General features: G+C 38.3%; 1 protein-coding gene across 6 annotated transcripts; it reads left to right on the top strand.

Annotated features, from left to right (window-relative positions):
* Window positions 1-665: 665 nt before the first annotated feature.
* Window positions 666-14,497, top strand: LOC103708403 (uncharacterized). 6 transcript variants are annotated; one of them, XR_015976835.2, is made up of 9 exons: window positions 666-977; window positions 5,217-5,702; window positions 6,672-6,855; window positions 7,148-7,445; window positions 12,787-12,859; window positions 12,931-13,021; window positions 13,132-13,211; window positions 13,302-13,734; window positions 14,247-14,497. XR_015976835.2 is itself a non-coding variant. In XM_026805152.3 (9 exons), the coding sequence occupies exons 3-9, from the start codon at window positions 5,229-5,231 to the stop codon at window positions 13,548-13,550; spliced, it is 1,449 nt and encodes a 482-aa protein (XP_026660953.1). In that variant the 5' UTR covers window positions 694-977; window positions 5,059-5,095; window positions 5,217-5,228; the 3' UTR covers window positions 13,551-13,821. The 6 variants fall into 6 exon arrangements, 5 of the variants coding, with proteins under 5 accessions (XP_008791528.1, XP_038972228.1, XP_026660953.1 ...); XM_026805152.3 differs by lacking the exon at window positions 14,247-14,497 and adding an exon at window positions 5,059-5,095 and having other exon boundaries at window positions 694-977; window positions 13,302-13,821; XM_088719269.1 differs by lacking the exon at window positions 14,247-14,497 and adding an exon at window positions 2,570-5,095 and having other exon boundaries at window positions 700-977; window positions 13,302-13,821.
* Window positions 14,498-14,684: the final 187 nt, after the last annotated feature.

Here is a 14,684-nt window from a genome sequence, read left to right as displayed (position 1 = left end):
ACGGCACAACCGGGAGCCTAAATTATCTTGTTCATGGTTCAGGTCATTGCCAATGCCACAGAGCAAGGAATCCAAGCTTCACAATATACATAAATAGATGGAGAAACTTCTTAAACTTGTGCTTGAGAAATTTGGCCGTGCCAGATATACATGAAAACTTGAATTGTCGGGAACCATGAAGTAAATTGATAAAATATTATTTTAATCTGATGACACCAGCAAATACGTACCATTATCCTTGATATATATAATAGCTATCATTATATGATAACAGGTAAATAATTAGGCACCGGTAAAACCGAATCCCCGATACGTGTTCGGTGTTCCTATAAACGCCATCTGTTTGTGCCTGTAAACATCATAGTAGGGGGCCCATATTTGATATGACAGCCACTGTAATGCTGCTTAGCTCTCGCCACAAAATATCCAACGCGCCGAGTTTGCGATTTAAGGCTCAGAAAGGGAGGGGTTGTATATTTCCTGCGAAAAAAAAAAAAAAAAAAAACCCTCCCTTCGCTCGAATCCACCGTGAGGAGGAGTTCGGAGAGCTTTGAGATATGTGCGGGCTTGATCGTAAAATTGCTGGCCGTTTTCCCTGTTTTCCACCTATTCGAATTTCTTTTTTTTTGTTAAAAAAAAAATATGGGAATCGGATGTCGACAGTTAACAGTAAGAGGACGATGGATGGAGCTGTGGGAAGGGACGGCCACCTGTTAACATCCTCTTGTGGTCTTCCCTTTCTCACCGCCCCTTCTTTTTTCCTTTGCACCATCATCACGCTGCTTAGTGCAAGCGGCCAGAGAGCAGAGAGCAGAGAGCAGAGAGAGGGTAGGGGATGGAGGTAGTGGCACTTGTAATTTCAGTCACGGACTTGGTCTTCTGAGAAAACTCACCAGACCTCTACTCTATTCGGTTCCGGTTCTCGGCGGCGGCGGCGGCTGCTCGGTTTCTTGATTTCCATGGGTTCCCGAGAACAGGTAATTCTGATGAAGAAGTGCTCTATTTTTTCTGTCTTCCTCTTTTTCCCCCTTTAATATTCTTTCACTTTCCGTGCATAGAATTCCTCTGGAGATATGTTGCCTTTTATTTTCCCTCTGCACATGGACAGATGATTTTGTGAAATATGAAGAATAGGATTTCCTGGAGCTCTCTTCAATTTCTGTTTGTATGCTTTATTTATGCAATGCTGCTCTTCCTTTCTACCTTTTTCATCTTCTTAATATATTTTTGGGACGACTCGGTCCTTTAAAGAAAGAGCTGGGTCTCTTGGAATTAGTAATTCGGAAAAAATAATATTATTATTTAAAAATAATTCGATCACATATGTTAGCTTATGCCCCTCTTCCTTACCAACCGCAGCCTGCGCGATGTCAATTGAATTTGAGGTTCGATTAATATAGACTGATAATAAATCGGCCCCAAAATAAGTGGATCGATGCCTAATGGTTAGAAAACTGCCGCGTCGACATGTTTGAATCAAATTAATTTGCACTCCAGTTAGTAGTTTTCTGCAAGAAATTAATTGAATGAGTGAAAACTTCCTGCCATGTATTGTGCTGGATCCTTAGGCGACATATGCATGCTTTTCTTGGATGTAATTGTCGAGAGAGACTGACATTATCATATTTTATTTTAAATGCACTTGGTGGTTTTAAGTGTTTGTCTGCGATAAGTATTATGTCAGCAGGTTGGTAGAACGATAGAGGATTGCATGCCTATGTATCATTCATGTCGGTCTGCATAGGTGAATGTTGCATATATCGATGTGTATAGAACTGGTATGCACCTACAAGTTTTATATGGAGCAATATTATTAGAACATTCTTCAGTTTTCACCATCTTGAGTAGTCTTGCATTTTTGAGGAGGTTTGGAATCTTCTCAGAATACTACCACTATATAAGAGATTCACAATCATATTGTGGAGTTGGGAAGAGGCAGTATAATGGCATTCCTACTCAGCCCCCCCATCTTGTAGATGCTGATGCTTTTAGTTGTACTTATACTAGAGCTTTGTATGGTGGTTTTTCCTCCCATACGTACATGCATGCACACATACACAGATACATACACATGTACTTACACACACATACACACATGCACACATACATACACACTTGCACACACAAATACGGACACACATGTATACAGACACATACATACAGACATACACACATACAGACATACACATATACATATAGACATATGGACATCCATACATACATGCAGACATACACACAATGCAGACATACATACATGCAGACACACACATACACACATGCACACATTCACACATACAAACACACATATATGTACAAAATTGTTAGTGTCAGCAATATGCATGTGTCACGATGTGTTAATGTCAAAACACAAATTTGTTCTTCATGGTAGTTTTTATTATAAAATATGAGATATTATTGTGTAAGCAAAATTGTGTAATATTAGTCTATGCTCCACACAGTAAATTGCTTGTAACTATGCAAATAATAAACTAAAGTCTGCAACAAGATGCAGGAAGGTTTATGATTCTAGAATTTTATTGACTAGTTCTAAATTTGATTTTCTCTACAGTGTCTTGTGGAAGATTGGTGTACTGGATCTTTTATCCTCCGTTACCGCAAATAACTTTGTTGTGAAACTTCTCCATCTTGAGACAAGAGAGATTGTGCTTGTTGCCATCATGAAACCTTCACTCTAACACCATAACAAACATGCTAGTGCAAGTCAAGGAAAACTCACAACAAAAATGCTAGAGCAAATCAAGGAAAATTCATAATACAAAACTGACAATGTTTGACATGGTTCACACAAAACTAGGCTATATCCATGGTTTGACAATGTTGAGATATATACAAAAGAGTGACTATTTGCGGCAAACCCCTAAAATCTTTGAATTCCTGAAGCGAATAAATCCACTTCCCTAGAAAAAGTGACCCTTCCCTCGTACAAACCCTTATCCTGAGGTTTTCCTTTAGCAGTTATTGATGACACCTTTTTAGCTATTGTGGCTATTAGTACCTCCGTAGGAGCCCAAATTGCTGAGGTGTTGAAAGCTGAAATTAAATATAAAACCAGCCTTGTACTATATAGACAAGGCACAGCTGCAACAAATTGGATAGACCCATAATGTAAGAGTATGGGATCTTTGTGAGTCTCTCTCTCACACTCACACAAATTGAGTGTTGCCACCGATTCCTAATCAGTTCTTCATCATACGTGGCAGTTAGTGATTGGTGCAATACATGAGGGTAGGTGAGTGTCATGTAGGTTTTGGGTCAACCACTAGGCACCATATGGTAGTGGCAAATGGAATGGGCAGTTTCATCTAAATCTCACTCAAGGAAGCCAGGGAGTCCAAGTCAGACTCTAGTTCTCTTCCTATCTTGCTGTTTTTGCTGAATGGGAAAAATTGCAGCCATGCTCTAGTAACTCATTCTTATGACTTACCCTTTAACATTTTGCTGAAACTGCTGAATGAATTACACTGTCAATGTTCAATGCCAGGAACATGATGAAATCCATTAAGAACATAGACGCCACTTTATTCTTACCAAATTCATACTTAAATCCACTAGTTGTTTATGATTAATATAATTACTTTTTTGGCTACCTTCTGTCTATGTTCAATTCCCAACTGATTACAACTTTTCAATTGTGAGGATCCATGCGGGCATGTGTTTAGTCCCACATTGGTTATTCGTTGGGTAGATCTTGGGTACTTATACAGGATCAAGGAACCCAAATAATACCTTTCAACTAGCCATTTTAGGTGAGATCCTGAATTGTGACAAATAGTATCAGAGCAAACCTGACTCATAACCTATGTGGACTAGGGAACACTACAACACGGATCCATTGGGGTTGACCACGGGCCGATCGTGGTGTTTGTGATTAGATTTGATTGGATTTGAACCCTTAGCCTGACGAGGACGTCAGGACTTGAACAGGGGGAGTATGTGAGGACCTGTGCGGGCGTATGTTTAGTTCCACATCGGTTATTTGCTGGATAGATCTTGGGTACTTATACAGGATCAAAGAACCCAAATAATAACTTTCGGCTAGCCATTTTGGATGAGGTCCTGGGTTGTGATATCAATCTTTCTTCCTACTTCATTCTTTTGTCATATTATTGCTTTTAATATGACTAATATCATTTCTTCTTGCACCAGCCAACTCATGAAAGAGCATTAATCATTTTCACAAATGTTGATATTCTATTGGGGGCAGTAGAACAAAATTTGCCCTCTTTATGCTAGTGGAATGGTTGAGAGGAGAGAATCAACTGAAACATGTAGCCCAAACCAATGGTGGTAGCATGTGCTACTAAAACACTCCCTTGCCTTTTTGTCCTTAGGCCTTTCTTGGATGGAACCTCACTCTACCATCATGGTTGGTGATTTCTCGAAGTAAGGAAGTGTATGGATGGCTTCTGCTAGAGCCTCTCATTCCCAGCTCTCGTCACTAAAGAAGGGCAGGAGATTGACATACTCAGTCGCTCTTTGTATGTATACCTCTGTTTCAGGGTGGGGCCACCTCACTCATGGTAATCCGATCAATTTTATCCTTTCTTTCCCGTCCTTTGATTAGAGGACTTCCAGATTTATATATCCTCCCTTGAGTCATATCAGCTAATTCTGTTACCTGATTTTCATGTTTCAGTCCTTTACATTGTTATTGTTTAATGGCATATATATGAAATAAAATGAATCAAGTTATGATTCGTAAACAGTATGAAATAAAACAGGATCCAGTTGTGAGGAAGAGTTTGAGGAAACTTGGATTTCATGTACTAATAGGATAGTCACTCTTTCTGATTCTCTCTCCTCCCTCTCCCTTTTGTATCTTCCTCCCCTGATATCTAGTAAAGTTTTTTTGGTGCATTGCACCATTTGCATCTCTCATATTGATAAGTAAGCCTATACCTTCGGATTATAAAGAATGAAATGGTTTCTTATTCTTCTTCTCTTTAAAAAAAATTGATTATGGCAATTTTTGTAGTTCTAATGATTTATTGGATCCTTTTCCAACTCACTGCTAAAAATTTCTTCAATTTCATGTAGAAGTTGCCTCTGTCATTTTTTCCTCCGGAAATTTGGGGTGGGTACAATGTATCTAAAAATGTCCTTTTTCTGGGAATTATGTTCTTGTAGTACTATTATTGAAGGAGGATACTTATATCCTTTTCTTTATCTTCTTCTTCTTCTTTTTCTTTTCCCAGGATGATGGTGGAATGAGTGGAGTAACTGAAGATCTTACATCTGTTCACCAAGGAAAACGACCTAACCTTTCCATTGAGATACCCCCACACTCTATGAATTTAGTGAGAAAAAATAAATCTCCAACACGTGGTTCTGTTTCCACTAGAGTGAACAATCTCCCCATATGCAGTCCTGCATCTGCAGGAATACAGGCTTCACCATGTCCATCTTCATCTAAAGCTAGACCCTCCATAAAAAATCTCCTGCCAGGATTAAGCTTCAAATTTCGCAGTTCAGCTTCAGAAATTGAGAAAGATGATGTTCAAGGTGTGGAGGCATCATTTCGAGGAAGGCGTGAGAAACCTTCTGTCTTGAGGTCATTTTCTTTTACAAAGATATTCAGCCCTACTGTGAGAAGAACATCATCCCTGCCAACTGAGCCACCCGGAGTTCTACATGATAATACTTTTCACGGAGCTAATGCAAATGATAGCATCTCCTTGGCAGTAAGTCATTTCCCATCAATGACGAGCATGCTCTTAGTTATACAAATTTTCTCATTTTGAATGAAATTTGACAAGTTATATTATGCAATGTGCATTTGTGCTTGAGTACTTGTATATGTTTGTGCATGCACATTATCCTTTTCTTTTTGTTTAGTTTTTCTCACAGATGTGCTTTTTATGAGAAATCGCCACACTCTCTTTATATGCCCTAAAATTACTCAGGCTTGGTCAGCTTACATATTTCAAATAGGTTGAATTCTTTAAAGATTTTATTCTGCATGCATTCTCATCAGATATGGTTGTCTGGTAAGATATATAAAACTAAAGTGGGCAGGAAAAAGGACCATGTGGCTTTTATTCATGAACCATGTCATAAAAAGCCTATTGTATGTGCATGAAATCTTCTTGTATACAAAGTAAAGTACCTTATGTAGTGTTTGTATTATGCTTGTGTACAATGAAAAATACCTGATGTACTTGGAGATTGGGCTGTCCATGAAACAAAGGAGAGCAATTGAGACTCCATGGTGGCCAACACCATTAGACTGACTCCTGAAAGAAGCAATGATTGAAGCAACAAGTGTTTAGAAAGACCATACACTAGCTGCGAAAAGGAAAATAGTTAAGGGCATGATTCGGCTTTATTCTTGATTTGGTCACTGAAAGAAAGGAACCTGAGCAAATATAGAAAGGAAAAAATGTCAAATAACTGCAAATAAACAATACATTATGCACGGGCACTTTAGTCCTTGCATATGAGTATAATACATGTTTAAAGAACATATAAACATTAAATAGGATACATCAGTATGTTGTAAAATGCACACATACATCTGCATGTGAATCACCTTGACATAGATGTTTATTCATCTGAGCATGCCAAGACACAAACTTGAGGATTGTTTGGAATTCATGCACATACTGAATGTTATTTCATTGAACATTGACAGAACTTTTTGACCTTGGCAGAAAAAAGATTTTCAACGGCATATATCTCGTTCACTTTCAGTACCCTTGAATGCTAAAGGTATCAAAACAAGGAGTTTTAAAAGGATGGATTCTTTAGGCGGTGTACTTCGAGTAATTCCTTCTACACCACAATTAGTGGGCACCAGTGCTGCTATGTCAGATGTCATCACTGCTATAGATTGTGGTACGTCACACATTCTATTGGTCATAATATGTGACACTAAAATATTCATCACAGTAACAATATCTAAAGAAGAACATATTATAGTTTTATTGATGTTTCTGTTGTGGATTATTAGATTTAAATCCTCTTGCAGTTGCTCTCAGCCTATAGTTTCTAACAGCTTAGCAAATTGAAATAGATGGAAACACCAATGATTTTCTTGCATAGTTTCTGGGTTTGTTTGCTTTTCATTGTAATAGTTGCTCTTTATCATCGATAACCAACCTATGTTTTGTCTAGTTTCATAATTCAGAGATTGGTGATGATGGTGAGGATATACCTGAGGAAGAGGCTGTTTGTCGAATTTGTATGATTGAGTTGTGTGAAGGAAGTGATACTCTTAAATTGGAATGTAACTGCAAAGGTGACCTTGCCCTAGCCCATCAAGAATGTGCTATGAAGTGGTTTAGGATCAAGGGTAACAGAAATTGCGAAGTTTGTAAGCAAGAGGTTCAGAACCTACCCGTTACCCTGTTACGGAGACGAAGTGTTGAGACATCTGCTACACGCAATGGCAATACCTCCAATCAAACAACAGTATATAGATGCAGGCAAGTAATTGCAAACTTGTTGCATTTCCTTATTAGGATGTATAAGTTTTCCTTTCTTTACACAGGCACATGCAAGTTGAGGATGCTGTTATAAGTGAACTACGTATTGGAGAAACGAGTATTCTGTTTTATTAACATACATCATAATCAATATGTGGTTCTTCATTTTTCCATGAACTAATAACTCTGGCCCTGAAATTACTGATTGTGGCACTTAATATGGTGTCGTAAATGTTAAACGATCGGTTAGAATTCTGTAGTAACACCTTACAGCATTAATGAAGTCCCGTCTTTTGGGAATATAGGAACCTCTTCTTTGGAAGCTCATAGTATTTAGAAAATTCTTGCATTTTTAGGAAAATCAGGACCTTAATTTTAAGATAGAAATCATAATGCATCTTTTAAAATGTATGATTATGGTTACTTCCTGCTTGGATTCTGGAAGATCTTCTCAGTCCCGGAAGATATTCTGGCAAGGCTCCCTCTTAGAGATACAGTTGAAAATAAAGTTGTTGAATGAGATTGGAACAGTAAAAGGGGAGCTGATGTAGGTAACTAGTTCCTGTTTTTCTTGGACAACCTATTCGATCTTAAAAGGTAATCCATCTTATTATTTAAAGCCATGGCCAAAGTTCTCATAATTGGATAAACCCGTCTCCCTCTTGATAAACTAGTCCCAAGCTATCACCAAAAATGTTATATTTAGTGGATAGCCTACCGGGCATCTAAGAAGGCACTTATGGCTTATCATTTAAGGCACCTCTGGGCCTTACGCATAAAAGAGTCTTATAGGAAAACAAAGGCTTTGTTTTTCAAAGGTTTTGAGTGCATCTTTGGGAAAAAAGATATTGTAGTAAATGCAAAATAAAATGTGCATGTATGAAATATATGTTAGTGGAAACAAAATCAAAATATGATGGTAAATTTAGAGGGGCAAATAAAAGAAAACACAAGTTAATCATTGGTCTCCCTTATCAACCGATGTATGTAACTTTATGATGGGAGCACCTCCATTTGGTAAAAGATATTTCTTGAATCTCATCTAGCAATTCAGGTTAATGCTTTCAATAGGTTTCACATCTAAAATCTTAAAATTTTCATAAAAAAATTGTGTGCATATGACCACCGAGCACTTGCTTAATGGCATCAGCCTTGACTCTTGAGCAAGCAGGTAGGGGTTTGATTCTGGTTGGAATCAACCTCAAAGGGTTAGGTGGGTATAGGATAGAAGGGTGGGTATTAGCTCCTCCTGATCTTAAAAAATTGGGGTGTATGTATGAGAGAGAGAGAGAAGCTGATGAGTGAAATACCAAAGAATGACTAGATGATAGAGATAGAGTATTCTTTATGAGGCAAGAAAGCGGCCACCATGTAATTGGGAAATGTAAGACCCAGCCCTTTGGCCAGGCCCATAATAGAAATAGGCCCAAAGAGAGAAAAAAAAGAAGGGAACGAAGTACCACTGTTTGAGTCGGAAGAGGAGACCGACTCCGGCTCCTTTTCGACTCTGCCGGAGGCTAGAAAACCCTAGCCTCCTTGTTTATTTAAGGGACCTCACCTCTTCTTCGAGCCTCACCATGGATCACCAAATTCACCGCCGATTTTGAAAGGACTTTTGCATATATTACCTTGGGGGATTGCTCGGAGATGTCACCGTTGATCCGACTGGGAAAGCTCTCTGGAGGTAAGTCCTTGTTGCTTACTCCTCTCTTCTCCTCCTTTCGGCTATTAGGCCATCGTTTCCACCCTGAATTCGACCGGCAAGTCGCCGGATTGACGATAAATAGGGCCTCCTTGTTTCGGTGCCTTGTTCTTCTATTTCGGCTGGTTGTCGCCAAGAGTGGAACGCCACCGGCACGCCTTGGGCTATCGACCGCTGGGGGTCGCCGGCCACGATTGGCCACCGCCGCCGCCGATGCCGAGCACCTCCCACCGCCCAAGAAGGAGAGAGAGACTCACAGTTCTCTCTTCTTTTGTTTTCTCTCTCCTCTCTCTAGTTTCTCTCTCTTCTTTCTCTCTCTATATACTTTTACGTGGGCTAATAGAAAATCCTTCTCTCCCTTTTTTCTCTCCATGCTCTTTGGTCAACCCTGTAAAGGGTTTTGAACATACATCATTGTGATCACCTCGAGTAGCCATGCAGCATGTTAGCCCCCACCATGGCACTTACTGAGCATGTTTAAATTTCATCATCATCAATCTTTATTGAGATATCTATACTATAGTCTGACTCTTGCTCTTGAGTTGACTTGTTAGACTACTCAGATCCGATCAATCCAAGCATGCGGATGTTACTACTTGGTTGACTTCAGTAGAAGGTCCTAGACCAGCGTCGCTGCGACCATCCGTCGTGCTAGCCTACTCCGACCATTGGACTCTATCATCATTAGTCTTTATTGTGTTACCTGTATTATAGTTTGATTTTTGTTTCATGAGTTGACTAATTTGATCGGCTAGAGCGAATTGACTTGGATTGTCGGATGCTGCTACCTAGTCGACTCTCTCCGTCCTGCATCTGACTGTTGTTAGCTACCATTGGACCAATAATTGATAATTCCTGATCTATCATCTTTTTTTTGATTGGATATATATTTGTTGATCAGATAAATTGGATTATGCTGTACTGACTGATTCAAACAATTGGATGTTGTTATCTAGCTGGCCTCGTATATCTTTCTATATGAATCTATTTACATAGTCAGCTCTAGTTTTGTATGGGGCTGCAGTCATCCGGATAGAAAGAAGCACAACGAAAATTCTCTAATTTCTAAATTGAGGTAAGGCCCTGACTTTTTATTTGTATTTAATTTTTAATTAAAGGAGAATAGAGAACATGAGTAATTCAAATATTAGAACTTTAAAATTAGGTAATTACTGAAAGATTGGTTCATTAATATGGCGAGTGATTGATAAAGGATAAGTTGGTTTTATATTGATATTAAATTGATTGGACATGATAGGTATGGATTGGTAGCGTTGTAGCTGCATTGGATTGTGATAGAGGTAAGAATCCTTGTATTAAGAATCACCATAGCTGCATTGGTTAAATTTGAGAGAAATTCATTGTATATGTGATAACTGATTTGACAAGAGTAACAGATAAATCAGACAGATAAGATATGGTTTGGACTTCTCGTCATAGCGCCCATGGGCTGACACATGGAAAGCCTCCACAAGTTTATGCATGGAAAGTCACCAAGGGCTATAACGCGGGTCGGATAGCCACTGTGAACTATAGAGTGGTACGGTATCAGTCTTAGATTGAGTCATGATCTTGGTTAGTCCAAAGACGGAAAATAAAATTAGTAAAAAATCTGAAATCAAGTTAATGAGAAACGGATAACATTATATAAGAAATTGTCGTTGAACAATTGGTTATATAATATATGTGTGTGCGCGCACGCGCTTTTTTGAAAAGATGATAATGAGAACTTCTATGCATGTTGTTTATGAGTTTTCCGACCATTGATACAACAGTCAGTTATCTGGCATTATTAATTGATTATTTTCTTATTACTTATGGTGTAGCGGTTCGGAATTCTTACTGGGTTTTAATGCTCACATCCCCCTTTCTCTCTCTCTTTTACAGAGTTGTAGGTTACGTAGTACTTGGCTATGGTTGAGATCATATGGAAAAGAGATGATTAGATAGAGCATCACTGTTACTAGTTGGATGATCAAATTTTGTAATTGGACCAGTTTTATTGTTCGTTATAAATTGAGATCATTATTGTTTAGTAATATTGAGGTTGTATTAAATTTTCAGGCCTAGCATATTCTCTAGGATCGTGTCGTGTGGCCGGACCCGGGTGTTGGGTTCAGGGCGTGACAGAAAATTGACATAAGAACTTTTTATAGGGTATCAGAACCATTGCATGCATTAGTCACCTGCCTACCTTTCTATCTCTCAACCTTTTTCTGTCATATTTTCAAGTGAAATCATCTAAGCTAAAGATAGCCAAATATCTACTTACTTACTTACTTACTTTAATATTGTCGGTTTTGATCACAAAATCGGGGGTCTAGCTATCGATGATCCAAGCCCTTGTATATGATCTACGATCTTTAAACTACTTTCTGCCAACAAATTATGTAATTGGAGATTTTTAGCCTATGCATTATTTATGCATCTAGTGGTAAAAATAGGTAATTGAAAAATACAAAACAATGCATGTTTTTTTGACTACTAGATGTATGGACTAGGGATCTCCAAATCACTTTTTTTTGGACGAGAAGAAGTCTAGATATATTAGATTACATCCAACGGCTTGGATCATTTGTGTCGGGTCCTCAGTTGTTTGGTCAGAACTGACCTTATTAGGACCGTTGTATGGATGCCCATATATTACCACTAGTCTCTCTCTCTCTCTCTCTCTCTCTCTGTGTGTGTGTGTGTGTGTGTAGATCTACTTTATCTTGGCTGATGTGGAAGGTGGCCAAGTTTTGGAAAAGGCCAATATTTTCCAATATCCCAGCTGATATGGTAAAATTGAGATATTGAAATCTACGCTGATATGGTAAAATTGAGTTTATAAACTGCTTTTGCATAAATTTTGAGATTATTGATTCAAGAACCTATTTAAGGTGGTTAAAAAAGTGATTGGAAAATCTTAGTGGATATATCAACATCTTATTGGCCGATATCTTGGGTTGTATTTATTTTTATCAACTGAGATAATAAGGTCGATCGTATCAGTGGCTGCCTAATACCAATACATATCGAGATCTCAGTCAAGATGAAAATCTCGCTACTATATGCATAAGAGTGTTTCCATGAGTTCATAAAACCTATAATGTGTTCTGTAGTTTATGTGCTTGCAATCTCCACCAATATTCTATTTAATGAGAACTTGTGCTTCAGTGTTGGTAAATTCAGTAAATAAGTAACAGTGGTGTTAATTGATGCTTTATGGCAATCTAGTTATGCCTTCTTCATCAAATTGTAGCAATCGTCATCAGTTGAAGATAAGGTCAATATGTCACCTCTCATTTTTATGTGTTTCCAGAGTGCTTTACCTCTAGCAGATTAGCAAAATTTTTAAAACCATGTGAGACCTAACAATTTAATAATTCATGAGGTTTGACCTTTCTTTTCCAGACAACTCCTTATGATAATTGCTTAAAAATTTTTGCATTCAACAAACTCATCAAATTTTGTGAATTAGTTAACCTTTGTGTTCCCCTAGTTCGAGCATCATGAGTTGAGGATTGAAGATAGTTCTCTAGTATCAACTGTAACCTCACAAGTTTTCATTATGAAATTAAATGAACTCAGCATTGCTTGTTCCACAAGTTGCTCTGGTGTATGTTTATAATGATTTATTCTGCTTTTTGTTGTTAGGGTCTGGCATGACATGCCTATCCTTGTAATTGTAAGCATGCTTGCCTACTTTTGCTTCCTCGAACAAATGTTGGTAAGATACACAACTTGTAAGGCTTCTTTATTCTGTTAACCTAGCATCATCATGACTAGCATTGTTGGCAGGTTGTGGAGAATGGTACTGCTGCTCTAGCCATATCTTTGCCTTTTTCTTGCATATTGGGTCTTTTTGCATCTCTGACTTCATCCACGTTGGGTAATGAGCAAAACTATAGTTCATCAGAAGAATACAATGCTTCTACAGTAAGAGACCTAAGAATTTGCCAGATATGTTATGATGGTTTCTTTTGTGATTGGAATATGCAGTGAAGAAACGATGTATTTGGGTCTATGCAATAGTTCAGTTTCTGCTGATCGTTTTCTTTGCTCATCTTTTCAACTCATATGTAAGTGGGAGAATCTGCCGATATGCTCTAAGTTAATTCCATATGAATGATTTGGATCTTTTACAATCCATTTTTCATTTGCAAGTGCAGTTTCATATGCAGAAAGTCATATCGATCATCCTTGCCACATTTGCTGGATTTGGTGTTGCAATGAGTATGAGGTCTATTGTTGTTGAATTATTGAGATGGAGGAGAAGACGGCTTGTTGGGTCAGAAAACCATCGTAGGTCGCAAGGGACGCTGCCGACAACTCGACCAGTGACAAGCACCAATCATCCACCTCCAACTTCTGAACTAGATGGAGCTGATATTGAAATTCCAGTCATGTCTCAGGCGTGATTGGCAGCAGGGATTGGGTTTGTAAGAATTCTTATTGTAAATGACCTGATGGTCATCTGTTTTTTCAGGGGAAAAAAAATCAACTGGTTGGACCGCTTTTGCAAATGCCATTGTTGGTGTTGGACTGCTGTTTTTAGGAAGTTAATACCTGGGGCCGTGCCGATGCCTCATTCAACTATATATTGTAAGTATGATACCAGTAGGATTGAATTACTTTGGTTCTTGCAATCTGTTGTCGGTATTCTCCAATATACCAAACAGTTTTCTAGTAGCCTTGTGCTGATACCTCAACTATATGTTGGAAGTATGCTACCACCGGTAGGATTGAATTATTGTAATTCTTGCGATCTGTTGTTTCTTTGTTCTTGTTTTTTTTTTTTTTTCTAAAACAAAATAGTTTAAAAAAAATGCAGAGCATTTCTCCTTATTTCCTTCCCCTACTCAAATCTTGGCTCTAAACCTTGCTCGTTCTCCTATTACACTGTCCTCAAGTGGATCAACTCCTTTAATCTATAGTGTAAGTATACTTCATTCATCCATCCTACCTGGTGGGATAGCATATTTGCAATTATTTCATCTCTACTTCCCCATCCCGATATGTTATGTTATTTTGATTGTTCGTTACTTCGAGCCATTTGGAAGTAGAACCTTGTGCTGCTCTTCAGACATGAAACACACTGGTGTGGAATCCTACAGGAGTTTTATGCCGGCGTTGGACAGCTGCTTTGGAATTGATGGTTTGAGCTATAGCTCTTGTGATACCGTGCCAAGTTCGTCCAAAGTCCAGAGTTGGATTGTAATCTGCTGAAATCTCCAAGACATCCTCTCCAGATGTGGTGCTCTCAGGAACGGTTTTTCACTTTTTTTTTATTCTTTTCTGAGAAGAAAAGGTTATTTAGACGTTAAACGCTTCTTAAGGCTCGATGTTCAACTATTGCACAATCAAACACCTTCGTCTTTGAGTCCTCCTTTCTGATGCTCCACAATCCACTTAAATCAATTCGCTGGGCATCCGAATATAACTGTAAAGATAAGATAGAAGGAGCTCGTTAAACATTTCATACGAAATTTTCCTTTTTTTATAAAAAAATTATGGTTGAACATGTTAAATAAATTGAAGCAAAGAAAATGAAA

Source organism: Phoenix dactylifera, chromosome 3 (assembly GCF_051530095.1).
Source record: "Phoenix dactylifera cultivar Ajwa chromosome 3, Ajwa_hap1_PhDact_Kaust_v1.1, whole genome shotgun sequence".
Classification (NCBI taxonomy): domain Eukaryota; kingdom Viridiplantae; phylum Streptophyta; class Magnoliopsida; order Arecales; family Arecaceae; genus Phoenix; species Phoenix dactylifera.
This window is presented reverse-complemented; position numbering and strand designations above follow the sequence as displayed.